A 21,884-nucleotide genomic window follows, 5' to 3' on the forward strand; every position below is an offset into this window, starting at 1 on the left:
ATTAAGAAAAATTATGCTAATTTTTAAGTTCACCATTTCTAAATAGATTCAATAATGCAGAACATGTGAACTAATAAATATGAACACAGTAGAAAAACGTCTGTGATGTAAAATAACATTTTGGCAGAATATAGGAGTCTAGACATGAATGAGGAAGGCCTACGTTTATAGCAAATTATCATCCTGGGAGTGTTGATTCAGGAAAATAATAAAAATGATGACATAGGAGGCTTTTTGAGAGCCTTTGTTTCTTTTTCCCAGTGTCCTCTGTGTCTGGTACTGTGCCTGACATTCGGAGGGTTAAAAGATATTTGTGGAATGACAGAACGAGAAGTGCAGAGCATCTGCTCATGTCACGTTTTGTATTAGTTGGCTGATTTCGGTTTTTTATTTAAAAAAATTTTTTTAAACGTTTATTTATTTTTGAGAGACATGGAGAGAGCACAAGCAGGGGAGGGGCAGAGAGAGAGGGAGTCACAGAATCTGAGGCAGTCTCCAGGCTCTGAGCTGTCAGCACAGAGCCTGATGTGCAGCTCAAACCCACGAACCACGAGATCATGACCTGAACTGAAGTCAGACGCTTAACCAAATGAAGCACTCAGGCTCCCCTTTAAAAAAATTTTTTTTAATGTTTATTTATTTTTGAGAGAGAGAGACAGAGCATGAGCAGAGGATGGGCAGAGAGAGGGAGACACAGAATCTGAAGCAGGCTCCAGGTTCTGAGCTGTCAGCACAGAGCCTGACACAGGGCTGTAACTCACCAACTGTAAGATCATGACCTGGGCGGACGTCGGAAGCTCAACCGACTGAGCCACCCAGGTGCCCCCGCCTTTTTTTTTAATGAAAAAAAAATTTTTTTTAATGTTTACTTATTTTTGAGAGAGAGAGTCAGAGTGCGAGCAGGGGAGGGGCAGAGAGAGGAGACACAGAATCCAAAGCAGGCTCCAGGCTCTGAGCTGTCAGCACAGAGCCAGACACGGGGCTCAAACCCATGAATCGTGAGATCACGACCTGAGCCGAAGTTGGATGTTCAACCGGCTGAGCCACTCAAGCGCCCACCTAGTTGGCTGATTTCTTAGGTGCCTTGGAATTTTTCTCTTCATTGTAAACATTAGCACTTTATTACCTTCCTACACTGTGTCAGGCAGGCCTCTAAACACCTTACATGGATTAATCTCATTAAATGCTTATCAGTGTCTTGAAGGTTTTCCTACCCCATTATTATCCCTATTTTACAGATAAGGAAATGGGGCCCTGAATGGTTAAGTCTAGTGTCCAAGGTCACAATAAGGAGCAGAATCAACATTTGAACTAGGCTGCCTGGCACAAGAGCCCATTCTCCTGGCCACTTGACAATTCTCTGCTTGTTTTAGAGCAGTTCCATGGTCTTTCTACTTCCCTCACAATCCAAGAACTCTATTGGCAGGGTTTGCATTCTTGCTTTATATTGGTTTTGGAGACAATACTCATAGATTTTTTCCCTCTGTTGGGCCTTTTCTGCTATACTAAAAATGTTTATTCAGGAGTTTTCTTCCTTACAATTGACTTTTTTATTTCAACAGTACCACCATGGCCCATTGAAGTTGATACAGTATACATAATGCCAGGCAGTGTCACTGGGAAAACATTTTGCCTTTTAATTTTTCTAATTGCCTCTCCATAAAAAGTTTGTGCTAACACTTAAAAATAAGATTTCTGCCTTTTTGGCATTTCCATATTAGTCAGAATTTGGGGCCAGGTCGCTTCTATTTTCTCTAGGTAGGGGTGTGCTGTACTCATTTCAGTTGGGAATTCGAGGTAATAGGCTCACTAGGAGCAAAATGTCACCCCAGTGGGTGACCCATGAATCCTATTACCTTCTTCCTTGGCTCTTATTTATTCTGAACAATAGAGGAGACATGATGACCCATGAAGCATGTCAGAAAACAGATGCTGCAGCATTGACAGCTTACTCTCCCCTGTGACTAATTCCTTTCTTTCAAATACAGCTTGCCTAGAACTTCTAGCTGTCTTACATGCATCAATGCTTTTCCTTTATTGTCCGCCTAGAGTTGCAGAATGTGTTACATATAAAGCTGCCGAAAATTCCCACACAGGCTAACCTCCTTTGGCCTAAGAATTCCTATTGATTTTTAGGACCTTAGGAAAGCAAGTTGTTAACTTAAGAGGAAGGCTTGGAACCAGGATAAAATACTGCATGAAATCATAGGGCATTGAGGGTTTTTGGGAGTCCCTTTGTCACCCCAGATGGATGTATTCCTAAAAGCATCATGAGTCATTTTTTAGGTGAAGGTGAAGATGAAAAGTTACCAACATGGGAATATAATTTTCTTCCAAAAATATTGTTTGTTGGTCTTTGCAATAATGCAATTGTTTGCACGCTTCAATATTCTTGTTAAGCCACAGTGTCTCGAAATTGAGGGAAAACATTCATATATTCTCCTGGGAACACACACACACACACACACACACACACACACACACACACGCAATTTCAATGAATCTAAAACCACAATGATATTTCATTTATGACACTGGATTTTAAGAGATCACCAGGTTCTTTCCTTCAAGCAGAGGTGGCTTAAACCATTTTAACAGGTAAAACTGTAGCCAGAAAGGGTGAGTTTAATTTTTTTCACAGAAGAGCTTGATTTGAATAACCAAATGAGAAATTAAAAAGTGACAGATTAACCATATTTTAATGTAAAATTAAATGCATAGTATGTTATGTACTAAATGATTAATTAATTTCATGATTCCTCAATGAGCATGTTATTTCCGTATAAACTGTGCTCTACCTATGCCTATTTTTTGGTCCTTTCATACCGGATTGAAGGTGTTAGGAAAATTGGATGCATAAAATATAATTTCTTTTTTTTTAATCCTTATTTATTTTTGAGAGAGACACAGAGTATGACCAGGGGAGGAGCAGAGAGGAAGACACAGAATCCGAAGCAGGCTCCAGGCCTTGAGCTGTCAGCACAGAGCCCGACACGGGGCTCGAACTCACGAACAGTGAGATCATGACCTGAGCCGAAGTCGGACGCTCAAGCGACTGAGCCACCCAGGCGCCCCTAAAATATAATTTCTATATTTTTTGAACTTTGTTTGACCTATAACATCTATCACATATGGTTTCCCAGATTCAGTGATAATTCATTTCACTTTCTCTCTGTAGAGAACTGGAGTAACTCAGTGGAGAATAATAGTCATGCTTTATATGCCTTTTATTTTTACATTGAAGTCGAGTTGACACACAATTTACATTAGTTTCAGGTGTACAACATAGTGTTCCATAGGGCTCTATGTTATGCTATACTCCCCACAAGTCTAGCTACCATCTGGAACCGTACAATGCTATTACAGTACTACTAACTGTGTTCCCTATGCTGCGCCTTTCATTCCTGTGTCTTATTCGTTCTATAACTGGAAACCTGTACCTCCTATTCCCTTTCATCCATTTTGCCTATCCCCCTACTGTTTTCCCCCTGGCCACTGTCAGTTTGTTCTCTGTATGGGTCTGTTTCAGTTTTTTTGTTCATTCATTTGTGTTTTTTTAGATTGCATATATAAATGAAATTATATGGTATTTATTTTTGTCTGATCTATTTCATTTAGCATAATACCATCTATTGTCTCAAATGGCAAGATCTCATTTTTTGTGGCTGTGTGATATTCCAGTGTGTGTGTGTGTGTGTGTGTGTGTGTGTGTGTGTGTGTATACCACCTCTTCTTTATTCATTCATCTATCGATGGACACTTGAGCTACTTCCATAATTTGCCTATTGTAAATAGTGCTGCAATAAACGTTAGTGAAAATTAATGTTTTCATTTTCTTTGGGTAAATACCCACTAGTGCAATTTTTAGATCATATGTATTTTTATTTTTAATTTTTTGAGGAAACTCCATACTGTTTTCCACAGCAGCTACACCAATTTACATTCCTACCAACAGTGCAAGAGGGTTCCTTTTTCTCCACATCCTCACCAATACCTGTTGTTTCCTGTGTTGTTGATTTTAGCCATTCTGACAGATGTGAGGTGACATCTTATTGTGTTTTTTATTTTAATTTCCCTGATAGTATATGATGTTGAACATCTTTTCATGTTTCTGTTGGCCATTTGTATGTCTTTGTTGGAAAAATGTCTATTTATGTCTTCTGATTATTTTTTAATTGGATTATTCATTTTGGGGGTGTTTAGTTTTATAAACTATATATTTTGGATACTAACCCTTTATCTGATATATAATTTGCAAATATATTTTCCTATTCCATAGGCTGCTGTTTAGTTTTGTTGGTTGTCTCCTTCACTCTGCAGAACCTTTTTATTTTGATATAGTCCCAATTGTTTATTTTTGCTTTTATTTCTCTTGCCTCAGGGACGTATTTAGAAAGGAGTTGCTATGGCCCATGTGAAAGAAGTTACTACCTGTGTTGTCTTCTAGGATTTTTATGGTTTCGGGTCTCACATCCATTTTGAATTTGTAGTGTGAGAAAGCGATCCAATTTCATTCTTTTGCTGTCCAATTTTCCCAACACAATTTGTTGAGCAGACCTTTATATATTTTCCCATTGGATATTCTTTCCTGCTTTATTGAAGATTAATTGACGATATAATTGTAGCTTCATTTCTGGGTTTTCTACTCTGCTCCTTTGATCTATGTGTCTGTTTTTGGGTCAGTACCATAATGTTTTGATCACTACAGCTTTGTAATATACCTTGAAGTCTGCTATTGTGATGCCTTCAGCTTTGTTTTTCTTTTTTAAGATTGCTTTGGCTATCTGAGATCTTTTGTGGTTCCATACACATTTTAGGACTGTATGTTGTAGCTCTGTGAAAAATGCTGGTGTTTTGAAAGAGATTGCATTGGATGCAATTGAATTTTCATTGAATTGTGTAGATTTCTCTGGGTAGTGTAGACATGGAATGTCTTAAGATTTCTTTGTGTCATCTTCAATTTCTTTTGTCTGTGTTTTATAGTTTTTAGAGTTCAAGTCTTTCATTTCTTTGATTAAGTTTATTTCTATGTATCTTACTCTTTTGGGTGCAATTGTAAATGCGATTGATTCCTTAATTTTTCTTTCTGGTGCTTCATTGTTCTACGTAAAAAATGTGATACATTTCTGTATGTTGATTTTGTATCCTGTGGCTTTAGTGAATTCGTTCATCAGTTGCAGCAGTGTTTTGGTGGAGTGTTTCAAATTTTCCATGTATAGTATCATGTCATTTTCATGTAGTGAAAGTTACTTCTTTCTTGACTTGGATGCCTTTTATTTCTTTTTGTGTTCTGAATGCTGTGGCTAATACTTCCAGTATTATGTAAATAAAAGTGGCATGATCAAGTGGGATTTATTCCTGGGATGCAAGGGTGGTTCAGTATTCACAAATCTATCAACACAATACACCACATTAATAAAAGAAAGGATAAGAACCATATGGTCATTTCAATAGACAAAAAAGCATTTGACAAAGTACAATATCCATTCATGATAAAAACCCTCAACAAAGTAGGTTTAGAGAGAACATACCCCAACATAATACAGGCCATATATTAAAAACCTGCAGCTAATATCCTAAATGGGAAAAAGCTGAAAGATTTTCCTCTACAGTCAGGAACAAGACAGGGCATATAGTTTTTCATATTTTTTCCTTATAATTGTTTGTATTTCTCCTTCCTTATTTGTGATCTTATTTATTTAGGTCCTTTCTCTTCTCTTTTTGATAAGTCTGGCTAGAGGTTTATCAATTTTATTAATTTTTGCAAAGAACCAGCTCCTGGTTTCTATGATATGTTCTACTGTTTGTTTTTTTGTTTGTTTTTTTGTTTGTTTTTTAGTTTCTGTATCTTTTATTTCTGCTGTAATATTTAATATTTCCTCCCTCTTGCTAACTTTAGGTTTTGTTTGCTGTTCAAAAAATATTTGTTGAATGAATAAATGAGTGAGTGAATGAATAAATATAACAAATCTCTTTGAAATATGTATAATATTTGAACCAGAAATTTCATTTATAGTTATTTATTCCAAAAAGTTAATTGTGCAAGTGCACAAAGAAATATGTATTGAAATATTTTTGAAGTATAGTTGACATGTATTGAAACATTTTTTATTAAGAATGAAAAACTGGAAATAGTAATAGGAAATTGGATGTTAAATAAATTATGGCACAGTTATGTTATAAAAAACCATGCAATACAAAGGATGTGGCTTTTCTTGATTGACATGGAAAGATGTTCAGAGTGTATGGTTAAGTGAAAAGGACTGCCAATCATATATGGAAAATTGTTAATATGAATCATCTCTTTCCAACAGAACCGTTAGTGATCTTAATTTTCTTCTTAATGCTTTTGTATATTTTCTGAATTTTTGTCTAATTATAACCTATTATTTTATATCAAAAATATTACATGTATATAACACCACATTGTGAAATTTTTGCAAGTAACCATATTCTGTTTGGTCTTCCTGTAATGGAACAATACCGAGCTTGGAGTCCATGAATGGATTTCTTGGAATCTGTGAATCCCTTGTAGAATTTGCAAGCCAAGTTTGTACACATTTTCATGTGTGCATTTTCTGGTCATCAGAGAAGTCCATATTCCGCAGAGAGTCTTCCTCAACCTTAGGACAGTGTGTTGTTGTATTCATTCTTGATAAAATAGGGAAGGCTCATTTCCTTTGAGTCTTCTATTTCCTTGAACCCTTTCTTTCCAGTCTTGCTCTAATTTCTACCTGCATGGTCTCAGTCACAACTAAGAGAGCTGAGATAATGATAACCTAGCATTAAGTAGGTACTGCCTTTTATCCAGTGGCTTCTTTCAAACTGTGTGACTCTCATGGATACCCTTGTGCTGTGGAATACCCACTTATTATTAGTGCTTTATTGTATCTGTTCTTTCCCCAACTTTGTATAAGACCTTCCTCAAATTGATATTTTAATAATACACCCAATGCCACTAAAGAGGACTTAGTGAAGGAGGAGGCTCCCTTCCAGGATCATGGCTCAAAGTGTTGTTTCTTAGAATTTCTTTGTATCTTGCTGGCCTCATCATCAATAATAATTAATTACCTTAATTTCTTAACTGGCTGATTTTTCCTTTTCTTTTCTTTTTTTTTTTTAATTTTTTTTAATGTTTATTTTTGAGACAGAGAGAGACAGAGCATGAATGGGGGAGGGGCAGAGAGAGAGGGAGACACAGAATGGGAAGCGGGCTCCAGGCTCTGAGCCATCAGCCCAGAGCCCGACGTGGGGCTCGAACTCACAGACCGTGAGATCGTGACCTGAGCTGAAGTCGGATGCTTAACCGACTGAGCCACCCAGGCGCCCCGATTTCCTTTTATTTTCTAATAAACTCAGTTGTATAGAGTAGTAAGATGGAGAGGTTTTTATTCAAGCCATCATGTTGGATGCCAGCACTTCAGTCATGAATTAATTCCATTTTCTACTGATATTTCCCCTTGCTGATATAATTTTGGCTTCTGGCATATTATTCAGGAAGAAGCTTTGTTTTCCTCGCTGATATGGCCACATTCTCATCCTTACAGCAAGACTTATATAGTAATATTGTTACTAGTTTTGAAATGGCTAAGTTTAACTTTCACTTAATAATATGTTTATTATTGAGGATCTCTAAGCTTCAGTGCTATTTGGCCTTGGTCACTGCTATATACTCTGTGCCCCTAGTAAATATTTGCTATATTATTTGCATTCATAAATTATAGTTTGAAAATCCTCCTCCCTTTATGATTTACTGTAAGGAGGGTCTTTGTTTTATAAAAATGAAATGACAGGCCTCAGTAGATCACGAATTATTGGTCTTTGGATTTACTCAAACAAACTGGATGAGTATCATATTTGAGACTCGAAGCATTGTTAATTGGGTAGATTCTCGCTGAAATACTTTCTGTCTGAGATTCATGCTTAAGTTCAAATCCACCCTGAAAATTTGGTGATGTTTAAATACATCTCCATAGGAAATATAAATCATAATCATGACATGTATGGAGTGCTCACTGTCAAGAACTGTGCAGAGTAAACCCTTAACATCCCTTACTTTGTTGAATTCGGAAAACGACCATATAAGGTTAAAGTTCTTTTTCTCTCTAATTGATAGGAGAGGAAACTGACACTTAGAGAGGATTTTTCACTTGCCCATCATCATAGTAAAGAGTGGAGACAGGAGTAAGTCTCAGGCCTCTTAAACTACCACATCATACTGCCTTGCTCTGATGACAACATGTTATTAAAAACAAGCTAACTAACAAAAATAGAATCAATATGGTTCAAATAAAGGATGCCAAAAAATATACTTTCTCCCCCACTTTCCCATCTCCCTCAACATCTGAGGAATTAATGGAAGTGCAAGGTGTAACAGTCAATTTTGTATAACAAATGGACAAGCTGCTGAACTCAATAATTTTGGCCCGACCACTGCACTCCACCTCTCATATTTTGTTGGTTATACTAGAGCCCTTATGACCAGTGCTGCCAATCAGTTTCTATGAGTGGGTTAATCTTCTGTTTTTGTCTGTAACTTCTGTCTTCTGGTTTTGGATTCTTTCCCCTGAGAAAGATGTGTTCAAATTGCTTGTTATTCACAGAATTGGCTTCCAGGAGCTGGGCTTTATAAATGATCACTAATTGGGATTATGTATTCACAAATGATAAAATAGTTACCATTTACTGAGTGATTACTGTGTGTCAGATACCCTGCTTTCTATGGATTATCACAATGAGTCCTCATTTTACAGATGAGGAAACTGAGGCAGCAAGAAGTTGGGTCCTAGGCAGGAGTGAGAAGCTGAGCTGGGTTTTCCATTCCAGAGCCTGTACATATAACTCCTTTGTAATTGTGCCTTCCATGAGCTACACTAATGATATTTTTGGCACTAGAAGTACGTGTAGCTTTCCACCAGGTGACTTACTAACAAATGGCCTCTAGCTGAATATATAGGCAGTCTTATATTTATGATGGCTTGCCCTACAATATTTTTATTTTATAGTGGTGAGAAAGTGCTATACATTCAGTAGAAACTTGTTTTTTAATTTTTAATTTTGATCTTTTCTCAGGCTCGTGGGATGTGATACGATAGTCTCTTGTGATGTTGGGCAGCCGTAGTGAGCCAAAGCTCCCGGTCTGTCATGCAACCACGAGGGTAGACACCCACACACTTAAAACACTGCTCTGTTTTTTACTGTCAGTACAGTATTCAATAAATTGCATGAGATATTCAACACTTTATTATAAAATGGGCTTTGTGCCAGATGATTTTGCCCAGCCGTAGGCTGATAGAAGTGTTTTGAGCACGTTTAAGGGAGGCTAGGCATTAGCTATGATGCTCTATAGGGTAGGTGTATTAAATGCATTTTCAACTTATGATGGGTTTATTAGGACATAACCCTGTTGCAAGTTGAGGAAGACCTGTACTGAGAAGATCTGATCATTCTTCAATTTGGGTTTAATTTAAGGTGGTGGAAAAATTCTCATTTCGTGTTGTGTAACCTTTTTGTCAGATAAGATGCAACCTTATTTTCATCCCTTGATCTTGAGTTATGGAGGTTGTTAAAATGAATGATGTCCTGCCACTGTCGCCTGTTTCTCTGAAGCCTAATCTTAAATTAGTTTATATTTCTGCCAATGCAAAGGATATTTGAATAACAAGGGCATAAATTATTATAAAGGGTGAACTTTATTTCTGATTTTAGTTACTTCACAAAATTATGAGTAACAAATCAGAGAGACATGATAGGTTCAGGTGTAACAAATTATCATCTCTGAATTTAAAATGTGGTTTTTAATTTAAGGTAATAAATGCTCATTGAACATAACACGGAAAACAAAGGACAATAAAAAGAAGGTTAAAAATCACTCATGGTTCTATCACTCAATAATTGCTTTAAAGACATTGATACATTTTATTGTAATTCTATGTTTTTTTCCATGGTCACAATTATAGTATATCAGTTCAGGTTCTTAGCTGTAAGGTGACTTTGGAGATGCTGGGTGGTAGGGCAGCTTACGGAACTGATGAGAGCCTGAGGCATCAGAATTTGGAACAAATAATAACCAAAGGCACTCTGGTGGGCCAGCAAACAGGAAGCAAGATGCAGAGTGACCGGAACAGAACTGACGAGGATGCTGCTGCCTTAGCGCAATGTGGGTGCCTTCTCGCTCTGCTCCTTACTGTGCTCCCATCAAGAATCTCAAGAAAGAGTGTCTGATTGCTAGGGCATGGCATCAGTCCATCACTGGCTACACCCTGAGAAAGAAGAAGGAGGATATGACACCTTTGCTTTTTGAGTTGAAAAAGATAACTAACGTGTACTATTGTTATTGAGTATTTTGTGTGTACTGAGTAACATTCTGAGTGCTTTCTTAAATTAACTCATTCAAATCCTTACAGGTGTCCATTGAGGCAATTATAGTTCATATCTCCGCATTACAGTTTGTTTTTTAAAAATATATTTATTTATTTTTAGAGAGAGCGCAAGGGGGAGGGGGAGAGACAGAATCCCAGGGCCTGATGCAGGGCTCGAACCCACGAACCATGAGATCACGTGACCTGAGCCTAAGTCGGATGCTTAACTGACTGAGCCACCCAGGCGCCCCTCCCCCACCCCCTGCTTTATAGTTGAGATACCAAATGAGACACAGAGAGGTGAAGTAGCTTGCCACTGTTGAGAGGGGTATTGGGATGTGACTCCTCAGGCTGTAGGCTGAGGTGTTTAACCAGTCTGTTCTGCTGAGCCTTGGAGAGGGGACCCAAGGGGAGGCGAGCCAGGTCTGTGTCCCACTGAGACACCACCCAGTGGGGGACAGCAGACTTCTGGAAATGAATATGGCTGTTATTAGAAAAATGATTCATTAAACTAGACCCAGTGTTCATTACGATGCTTTGTAACTTATAACTATGGAATAATCGTATTTTCATGCAACTTCACATCTTCGTACGGTTTTGTATACTTAATAGTGACTGGTTTTAAAGATTTGGATTAACTTCTTTCAATCTGTTTTTCCTTCTTTTAATGAGAGCTAATATTTATTGAATACTATCCATGTACTAGGCACACTTCTTGGTGTTTTACATCATTATTTATTTTTTCTCTTCACTGAATGTTTTTTTGTATATGTTTTGTGTGTCTGTTTCATTTTTTTTAATTGAGTGAGTGATGCTAATGAAAATGTAACTTTTGGTAAAATATTTAACTTCTCCAGGGTTGCTCTTGTTTGTAGGGCATAGTGTGAGCCTTATTGTTATTAAAGGCTACTTTTAGTGTCTCAAGTTTAGGAACCCAGTGCAGGTGACATTTCTAGTAGTATCTAGAGGAGGATGCCTGACCGAAGCACTAGGGTTCTTGCCACAGTGTGTTAAGAACTGACAGGTATATAGCAATGGGGCAGTGCATTTGCTGATGGTATTTAGCAAAAAATGCAAACACCTCTCTATCATTATAGAATTTACTAGTTTAATTGATTGGATAACGAATACTTGTTATCAAATAATATAGAGAGGATTCTCTGGTTGGTGTCTTCTGTATAAAAAAACCACATAAGTTGGAGTTTTATTTATTCTTTTTTTTTTTAATTTTTTTTTAATGTTTATTTATTTTTGAGACAGAGAGAGACAGACAATGAATGGGGGAGGGGCAGAGAGAGGGGGAGACACAGAATCGGAAGCAGGCTCCAGGCTCTGAGCCATCAGCCCAGAGCCTGACGCGGGGCTCGAACTCACGAACCGTGAGATCGTGACCTGAGCTGAAGTCGGACGCTCAACCGACTGAGCCACCCAGGCGCCCCAAGAGTTTTATTTATTCTTGATAAGTCCTAAGCATGGGTTATATTATTGACTACTCATTTTATTTTTTGTCTTAAAATAGAGCTCATATATATATAAACATTAAAGAGGTAATACATAATTAGTGAAGAAAATTCAGGGATATAAAAATACGTGAGAAGTCTCTTCACATCTCTTCCCCTAATTGATTGTACTCCCCTGTGGTAACTAGTGTTGACATTTTGAGACATATCCTTCTTGATCTTTTATTTTTCTCTAAATACACACAAACGCACACACACACACACACACACACACACACACACACACAGAGTTTCATCAAACAAAATGGGTTTCTATAGTTTTTGTTTGTTTATTAATAGTAAACTATGCATTGTTTCATGTCTGAACTTCATTATTGTGTAGAATGTTCCAGGGTATGGATGTATCATAACTGCCCTATGAGTGGATTGTTGGCATTCTGTCAGATTTTTACTATTTTAAATAAATCTGCAGTGAGCACTTTCTGCATGTATCATTGCTAATTTGTGCTGTTATTTTGCAGGATTGAATTTTAGATTTGGAATTACTGATTTAAAGAGTATGCACATTTAATGTGTTGATAGTTTTACCAAACTACCCTTCAAGAAGTCTGTGTCAATTTATTTTGCATTAATAGTGTATCAGCATGCTTATTTCTCTGCATTCTTGTCTTACAGAATGTCATTTGTTATCAGATTTTATTTATCATATCTCTTCTGTTGAGGAATTTTTAATTTTTTGGTAGTTACAAAATAGTTAGTCTGTGTTTTATTTTAGTTTCTGTTTTATCCAGTTTATTTTCTCTTCCAATTATAGCTAATTTCCTTCTTCTACAAGATTATTCCCAGCAGCATACAAACATGAGTAGTATTTCTTACCAATTAAAGACGGATCTCCTTTGACTACATGTTTTTCCATAGCCACCTTCCCATTTCTCCAAAATGTCTACATTTGCCTCTTATTTCTGTCTGCCTCTTCTCTCTTGACCCTACTTCAAGCAGACTTTATTCCCTATATGGTTTTCTGAAATAATTTTAGGGTTATCAAACACGTCTGTTTTGCTAAATCCAGTGGTTAAGACTTCATCTTCCTGGCGTTCTTGGCAGCATTTAATACAGTTGATTACCTCCTCTTTCTTGAGGTAGCTTCTTCATCATTAGGCCTCTGAGTCACCACTCTCATTTTTAGCTCCTTTAATCTTATTAGCCACATTTATTGGTTTGCTTTTCTGGTTCCTTCTCAAAATGTTCAAGCATTCTTCATGGCTGTGCCTTTGTGGCTTTCAGTGTAATCTTTATGCCTATGATTTCCCAATTCCTCTCTCCATGTCAGACTTTGCAGATCTAAGTATTCTATGTATCGTCTTCAGTGTTCATTAAGTACCTTAAACATGACATAGCTGAGTTAAAAACTTGATTCAAAGTACCTTAGCTTTCCTTCATTTGAGAATGTCTTGATTTCTCCTTCATTTCTGAAGGATGTTTTTGGTGAGTATAAGATTCTGGACTAAAACCTTTACTTTCATCCCATGAACACTATTGTGCCACTTTCTTCTGGCTTCCATTGTTTCTGCTGAGGAATCCACTACCACTTTTATTGTTTTTCCCTATTGATAGCTTGTCAATTTTTTTCTGGCTGCTTTCAATGCTTTTTTCTTTGTTTTTGGTCAGAAGTTTAATGATAATGAGTATTTATATTAATTCATCTTGTTTGGAGGTTTCTTAGAGTCTTAAATCTGTGAGCTTATGTCCCTTCTCAAGTTTGGGAAGTTTTCAGTCATGATTTTATCTAGTACTTTTTCAGTCTACCCTCTTTTTCCTTGTTTATGGACTCTACTTATATGAATGTTAGATCTTTTGTTATAGTAATTCAGGTCTCTGAGCCTGTTCATTTTTTTTAGTCTATTTTTATCTCTATTCAGATTGGATTATTTTTGTTCTATCTTCAGTTAGCTAGTTCTTTTCTTGGCCCTCTCCTTTTATTGTTTAGCCCATCCTTTGAGCTTTTTTATTCCAGTTGTATTTTTCAATTTTAAAACTTCCATTTGGTTCTTTTTTATATGTTTATTTTGTTCTTCTATCTGTTTGCTGAGGCTTTCTATTTTTTCATTTGTTTCAAGTGTGCCCAGATATGTTGATAAGTTCTTGTTTTTATCAAAGTGTCTTCAAAATCGTTGCTAGGTATTTCTAACATCGCTATCATTATGGTGTTGATATCTTTTGACTGTCTTTTTTTCATTAAATTGTAGATCTTCTAGAGGCCCCTGGGTGGCTCAGTCAGTTAAGCGTCTGACTTCAGCTCAGGTCATGATCTCCTGGTTTTTGGGTCTGAGCCCCACTTCCAGCTCTGTGCTGACAGCAGACCTGGAGCCTGCTTTGGATTCTGTGTCTGCCCCTCCCCCACTCACAGTCTGTGTGTGTGTCTCTCAAAAATAAATAAATAAACATAAAAATTTTTTAAAAATTGGAGATCTTCTTGGTTTTTGGTATGGCATATGATTTTCAATTGACAACTAAGCATTTCATAGAAGTTCTGAGACTTGTATCTTATTTGAATTCCCTGTTTTAGCTAGTTTTCTGTGACATTGATCCGGTAGGAGACGGGAAACTGTCATCTTGTTACTTCCAGGTGGAGGACGTTCCCCATTTGGTCTTTTATTGCAAACTGAAAGGGAGCTTGTATTATTTCTGCATGGGGGTGGAAGTTCCAACTCCCCACTGACACTGTGGTTGGGGTGGTCTCATTACCGCTGGGTGATGGTAAAAGTTCTGACTCTCCCCTATGTCTTGTCTGACACGATTCCAGTGAAAAGGGGGCGATATGCTTTGTTACTGCCAGATGAGGATGGAAGTCCAGGCTCCTCCCCATGTGGTCTCCACTGATACCATATTCGGGGGTGGGGGTGTTCTCATTACTGGTTGGCTGCGTTTAAAGTCTTGGATCTCTACTTGGCCTTTTTTGTCATTACCCTAGTAGAGGTGTTGGGTACCTAATTTCTGCCTGAAGAAGGTAGAAATCTAGGCTCCGCTAGCCTTTACTAGCCTGGTTGGGGATGGGACCATAGTTGTTTTCTGTGGTGTTTGTCTGGAATAGAGTGGTTTTCTCTAAAAGATTTTCTCTTACTAGCCTTCCCATTCCCTGGCACTTGGTTAGAGACAGCAAGTTTTTCTGGAATATATATACACCTATATATACATATATATGTAATTTATTTATATATAATAAATACACACACATATAAATATATATATGTAATTTATTTATTTGGGGGTCTGCATCACTTAGTATTTCCAGGTTGCTGGCTTCTTTAGCTCCAAGTCTGGGGATATGAGGCAAAAAGAAAACCTAGGAAACCACCACCTTGGGTCCTGCAGTCCTTCACTGATTTTCTTTCTCTATTCCATATTTTAGACTCTTCTTATGTTTGTTTTATAATATAATGTTTAGTTGTACTCAATGGGAGGAGTTCGGAAAACATATACTCGATCTTTGTGGAGATGGAGGTCTTGTCAATAATTTTTGAACTTTATTTTCAAGGTGTTCCATATGCTTCTTCTCTATGCAGGTACCTAGAACTGGAAAGCAGTGGCCACCGGAATGAAGTCAGACTTCATTATCGCTCAGGCAGTCACCACCCTCACACGGAAGTATTTCCTTACATTTTGGCTGACGATAAGTGGCACAAGCTCTCTTTAGCCATCAGTGCTTCCCATTTGGTTTTACACATTGACTGCAATAAGTAAGTGAAATGTTCTCAGTTCAGGAAGTGGAAGATTCTATAAAATTAGTGTTCACTCACATTATTTGATGTTTCTTTTTTTGCAGGATATATGAAAGAGTGGTGGAAAAGCCCTCCACTGACTTGCCTCTGGGCACAACATTTTGGCTGGGACAGAGAAATAATGCACATGGATATTTTAAGGTATTTTTTGGCTAAGAGCGGATCATAACATGTAAATATAAATGCTTTCTAATTAGTTTGGAAAATTATGTTTTGCTCTTTGTGGTGTGAAACAAAATAATTTGATTTGTGTATATTTTTTTCTATTTGTGTCTATTTTTTGGACACTAATGTTTTATTTAGGTGGCCTACAGTATTTTCTCTTTTTTCCTGAATAAATTTGATCTTTAGACATTACAGAGATGATCACAACTTTGCAATCAGGAAATTAACATATCATTATTGAGATTAGGCATTCAAAGTCATAAAAACCTAAGATGTTAATATACAAATAAACTGTCTACCATTGAAACATAACCTTTGCTCATACTTTTACAGGGATGTTAATAATAGAGGATTGAAAACGTTTCAGTATTCACTATTCAAGGTCTTTCTGTATTCAGAAAGTGAAAAGAGAATATATATATATATATATATATATATATATATATGCACAAATCTGTCAAAACTAGAAAGCAGTCATAACTTGTACCTTTTTTTAGTGTCTACTTAGAGACACGCTCCATAGAATTTCATCATTTTAGATGATCTAAAAGACATCCCAGTTAAATTTCTTTATCTTAAGGATGAAGAAATAAAGTCCAGAAAATTGCTTGACTACAAGCCCATAGTGTAATCATTTACCCCCAGGGACTATGACAGTGCCTATAATATAGAAGTGACTCAGAAAATGATTGTTAACTGAAGAATAATAGGTTCTGTGTCCGACTCCTGGATTTCTGGGTAGAGTAGGTACCAGTAATTTTGAAACTGTGTTCTAACTAAGGTTTGTAATCCTGGGAAGGTGTTTTTAAAACTTACTTGCACTGTTAGGGGTGCCTGTGTGGCTCAGTCGGTTGAGCGTCCGACTTCAGTTCAGGTCACGATCTCACGGTTCGTGGGTTCGAGGCTCGCATCAGGCTCTGTGCTGACAGCTCAGAGCCTTGAGCCTGTTTCAGATTCTGTGTTTGGCTCTGTCTCTGCCCCTCCCCCAGTTGCACACTGTCTCCCTCTGTCTCAAAAATGAATAAACATTAAAAAAGAATTAAAACTTACACTGTTAGTTACCTGGAAACCAGGTGCCTTGTATATATTATTCTTGAATCTTATGTAGGTTTTGATGTGGGCTCTTTTTTTTTTTTCTCTTTTACATGTGCGTAGGCCTGCTCAGGGGCATTAAGTGACTTGCCCAAAGCCAGTCATAAGAAATTGATTCCATGCTTACGGGTCCTAAGAAAATCAGTGCTTTTTTCCCACGTTAGGGATGACAAATTTGTAGATGCCAAGTCTCTCCTCTATTTAACCATGATGGTCTTTCCCATGGAGCTTGGATGCGGCCTCAGAATCCTTCTTACACATCAATTATGTGTACTATTCTAGGGGTTATAATTTTTATTGTAGAGTGAATTGTGTCCAGTGGAGTTGTACAGTGCACAGATTGTATAACTGTACATGGTAGCATTGTTTTCATTTTGCTGTTTCCAAGTGATAGGAGTTTGTACAGAAGTTGTCTTTTTAATCCAAACTCCTAGCAAACAACAGATCTAGAAATTCCACACAGTATACTAAAATATTTATCATTCACATTGACAGTCTTCTTATACTATGCTATTAATTGCATTAAACATATAGGAGATATAAGCCAGTATTTGGTATATTTTGTAGGTACATTAAAAATTATCTTGAGAATATGTTGGTACTGTCCTCCTGTCATTAAACATTCTGTTTGCATTTTTCAAAGGAATAAAACAAAATTTTAATTGAAAATATATATAAAGTTGATGAAAGAAGAGAGAGGGATGGTAAGTGAAAGAGACAGCTGGAGTATGTCTGATGAGGTCATTTTTGAGCTACCATTGGCCTTCGGTTTAAGAGCCCAGGAAGGTGGAAGCTAATTAAACCTTAGTGACTAAGGATACACGTAAATTCTACCTGTAAACATGTGCTGTGGCCCTCTGTGTAAATGGGTCATTTCTAGCTGGAATTTTTTTTTTTAATTTCACGCTGAACATTCTGTACTTTTAAGGACTTCTTGCTAAGTCTTGCTGCAGCTGTATAATGAATCTGTTGTCCTTTATAAATTGAGAAATTAGTGGGGGCACTTGGGTGGCTCAGTTGGTCAAGCATCTGACTCTTGATTTTGGCTCAAGTAATGATCTCATGGTTTGTGAGATTGAACTCCATTATCAGTGCAGAGCCTGCTTGGGATTCTCTCTCCCTCTCTCTCTGCCCCTTTCCCTCTCTTTCAAAATAAATAAATAAAAACATTTTTAAAAAATTAAAAAAATAGATTGAGAAATTAGTTTGAAAATTTCCAACTGAAAGATGAGAAATGCTCAAATGAGCATTGCTCTTATGACTCAGTTTTTCTGTCTCTTCCTTTCTGATGATTGCAGTTAATTTAAAATTGGTACCCGTTTCACTGTTGCTGAAACCAGAAGTGATTTTTCGGGTTGATTTTTAAAGGTCATTTTCAAGCCTTTCTCCAGTGGCTAACTAAAAATAACTTCTCAAAACAACATGACTGTTCCCTCTTAATTATATCTTGACAATTAATCTTAAGGCTTTAAAAATATTATCAATAGGAGAATATGTGGGTAACCATCTATTTTGCCTGATGTATTATTTCTTTCCCTTTGGTTTGGAATAGAAGTAATGTATTCAAAAAGATGTTGTTCAGGGATCTTGGTGAGTCTATCTTGTAATGTTTTCCTTCATGAACTTGACTGTACAACATAATTTGGGTAGATGAAAGTAATATGTCTTTTTTAAAATTTTTCGCACACAGGGTATAATGCAAGATGTGCAATTACTTGTCATGCCCCAAGGATTTATTGCTCAGTGCCCCGATCTTAATCGCAGTAAGTCCATTAGTTCTTGCACTGTGTGATGAAAAGTGTGCTTCTTGCTTAATTTTGTCCAGAATGTCAGTTTGAAATTGGAGTTCCCACATATTAGTTGTCAGCATAGACTTAACTAGATTGACCTCCTTATAAATACAACTTGACCAATGTAGTGTTTGTAATTCCAGCCTGTCCAACCTGCAATGACTTCCATGGGCTCGTGCAGAAAATCATGGAGCTGCAGGACATTTTAGCCAAAACATCAGCCAAGGTAAAAGCTACTTAGAAATATAGTGTGGGGAGCTCAAGATCCTTGATGTTTTTTATAGTTTTTTTTATAACCACAAATGTTCACCTTTGAGACTCTTCTTACACTATATTGTTTGTTGGCATCGAATCTGGATCTCTGCTCGAGGAAAGGGCTTATAAATATTCAAACCCTAGCCATCTGTATAGCACATGATTCAGTAAATCATAAATGAGACTGATTACCTGGTTTTTACACTGCTTATTACAGTAGAATTTATTGTTTATTTTAGTTTTCATTATTATTTATTTTTACTTATTTTTCTTTGTAAGGACAGAGGTGAGGGGGCTTTGTAAAGAATATGGACACTAGAATTTTGCCAAGGAAATGTTCCCACAAATGCTTTCTACTACAGTGTTGCTGTTGTAGGAGTATTCACTGTCCTATGCATGTTTCAAGTTTACTTGCAATTTCACCAGATTGTTTTTCATCTTGCATGGTAGTTACTGGGAACCTGCAAGTTGTGGCGTGATTTTTTTTCTGGCACAATATAAGTTCTGAAATTTGTTTTTTTTTTTTCACTTGAGTAAACATATTTATGAAATGAGACATTTTTAAAAGTGGAAAATGCTTTTCTCATTGTGAATGATGCCATTTTTACGTAGCCTTCATTTATATCCTATAAATTATGCTTTTTTTTTTTCAAAAGGCAGGAACCAAATTTACAAAAAGAAAGGGGGGGATCTTTTCTCTTTTAAATTTTGGCTTAAACATATTTGTAAAATAATAGATGAGCACAGCTATCATTACTGCTATACGCTGAAAAAAATGAGATGCCTCCTGATGTATTTTGCATTTCTGTGTTGCTGGAATGGTGAACAATACAAACCCCTTCCTTTGTGCCACAGCTGTCTCGAGCTGAGCAGCGAATGAATAGATTGGATCAGTGCTATTGTGAAAGGACCTGCACCATGAAGGGAACCACCTACCGAGAATTTGAGTCCTGGACAGACGGCTGTAAGAACTGCACATGCCTGGTAGGGCTTCTGCTGGAGTTCACACTAAGGGAACTCAGATGCCCCAACTCTTTAAAAATTTATTAAAACAATGTAATCATGAAAATTTCAAGACCCATTTCCTCAAGACACAACACTAAAGTGCCAGCAAACCTGGTCAAATCTAAAGAACTGTGTGTTGCATTATTAAAGACACTTTCTAGCCTATAAAGATGATTATGGTTTAGGAATGCTATAAAGTGTAAGTTTATTTGTGCACACATGAAGTTAGCAATTTAAATTGGGTTAGTAAAGGTGATTCCCAAAGGATTCTATCTGTTATCCTTTACATTTTGAGGGATTTTCCCCTCATGTGTTTATTAACGCATTTAATAAAACTAAACTCTATGCAGCATGAGATATTATGACCAGATTGGATCATACCAAAAATTAATGGAATTTAAATACATAAGATAATCTTTAAATGCTTACAAATACAGTGGAATAAAAATTAGATGACTTAAATAAATATGACTTCTCTAATTGCACACTATTAAAGTAGGAATATTTAGTGCATTATTCTTTCAAAAGTAGATTCATTTTCAAAGAAAAGTTCAAGACTAGCTCAGTTTTGAACGTTTACATTTCATCTGAATTCATCTGTTAAAACTCATTTACTGGAGGGGCGCCTGGGTGGCGCAGTCGGTTAAGCGTCCGACTTCAGCCAGGTCACGATCTCGCGGTCCGTGAGTTCGAGCCCCGCGTCAGGCTCTGGGTTGATGGCTCGGAGCCTGGAGCCTGTTTCCGATTCTGTGTCTCCCTCTCTCTCTGACCCTCCCCCGTTCATGCTCTGTCTCTCTCTGTCCCAAAAATAAATAAAAAACGTTGAAAAAAAAAAATTAAAAAAAAAAACAAAAACTCATTTACTGGAAAGAAGCCAGAGGTCTGTGTGAATTAGCCTATAAAAAGGCATTTCTCCAAGTTCAGCAAGTTTGTTCAAAAACAGAATATTGTGCATGTTAAAAAGTCAAAGATACGTCTGAAATTAGTCATATGTGTGTGCATGTGCGTGCATGCATTATATAATTTCTGTTCAGAAACATATTCTGGTCCCAGAAAAATTATAGCACTTTGCAAATACAGTAAAGCCTTCCCAACCTGATAATGGGGGACAAATCCCAGAAAAATTATAGCACTTTGCAAATACAGTAAAGCCTTCCCAACCTGATAATGGGGGACAAAAATTGACTTGAGTAAAATGCAAGATGTGTATAGTGAGGTCAGTGAGGTGACTGGAGAAACAGCTACCTGCCTGAGTGACCTCCGGGAATTAATTCCCTGACATACTGTTTGCATTTTGGTGCTTCTTGTGGTGATTGTCAGCACTGCCCTGTGGAGGTGCTTAACCATCCACGGGAAGATTCTGGGTCCTGAGACTGCGTCTGCAGTATGGCAGCAGCTATTCCAGAAATCTGGTTTGTCGGTTCTCATTTAGTGAGTAATCTGGGCGGACGTGAGGCTTACCCCTTGCTTCCTGTTTCACTGTCAGTGTGTTCCCGACCCATGTTCTCATCCACCTCACAACAGAAGGGAGAACGCTATCTATTAGGATCGTCACTGGACAGAAGATGGGAGCCAGTCACCAGCTGTGTTACGACCCACTCTGTATTACTGTGGGTCTCTGTATCATGGGTTTTACTGTGTAAAAACCAGAGGATAGTGGTATTTATGGCATTTTATGTGAAGAGTTTGAACCTTAAGAAACCGATTAAAAAATACTTCCAGGCTATCAAACTGCAACTTGGAAATTCTTTAAATATTATTTTCTTCTCAGAATGGAACTATCCAGTGTGAAACTCTGATCTGCCCGATTCCTGACTGCCCACTGAAGTCGGCTCTTGCATACGTGGATGGCAAGTGCTGCAAGGAATGCAAATGTGAGCATAACTTTTATGATGAATACTTTTTTTTTTTTGCAAAAATACAGCTTCATATTAATAAATATGCACCCATCATTGGTTTGATCTGGGCAAGCTAAAT

General features: G+C 37.2%; 1 protein-coding gene across 3 annotated transcripts in view; it reads left to right on the forward strand.

Moving 5' to 3' along the window:
* The window catches only part of NELL2 (neural EGFL like 2), a 334,896-nt gene that overhangs the window by 69,191 nt on the left and 243,821 nt on the right, over nt 1–21,884 (forward strand). For all 3 annotated transcript variants that reach the window (XM_019419105.2, XM_019419109.2, XM_019419106.2), the window contains 6 exons: nt 15,385–15,558; nt 15,645–15,741; nt 18,548–18,620; nt 18,791–18,873; nt 19,758–19,886; nt 21,679–21,781. In XM_019419105.2, the coding sequence (XP_019274650.1) occupies nt 15,385–15,558; nt 15,645–15,741; nt 18,548–18,620; nt 18,791–18,873; nt 19,758–19,886; nt 21,679–21,781 (659 nt within the window). The remainder of the gene's footprint in view (nt 1–15,384; nt 15,559–15,644; nt 15,742–18,547; nt 18,621–18,790; nt 18,874–19,757; nt 19,887–21,678; nt 21,782–21,884) is intronic.

This window comes from Panthera pardus, unplaced genomic scaffold, assembly GCF_024362965.1.
Source record: "Panthera pardus isolate Hobbes unplaced genomic scaffold, ASM2436296v1 HiC_scaffold_6, whole genome shotgun sequence".
Classification (NCBI taxonomy): Eukaryota; Metazoa; Chordata; class Mammalia; order Carnivora; family Felidae; genus Panthera; species Panthera pardus.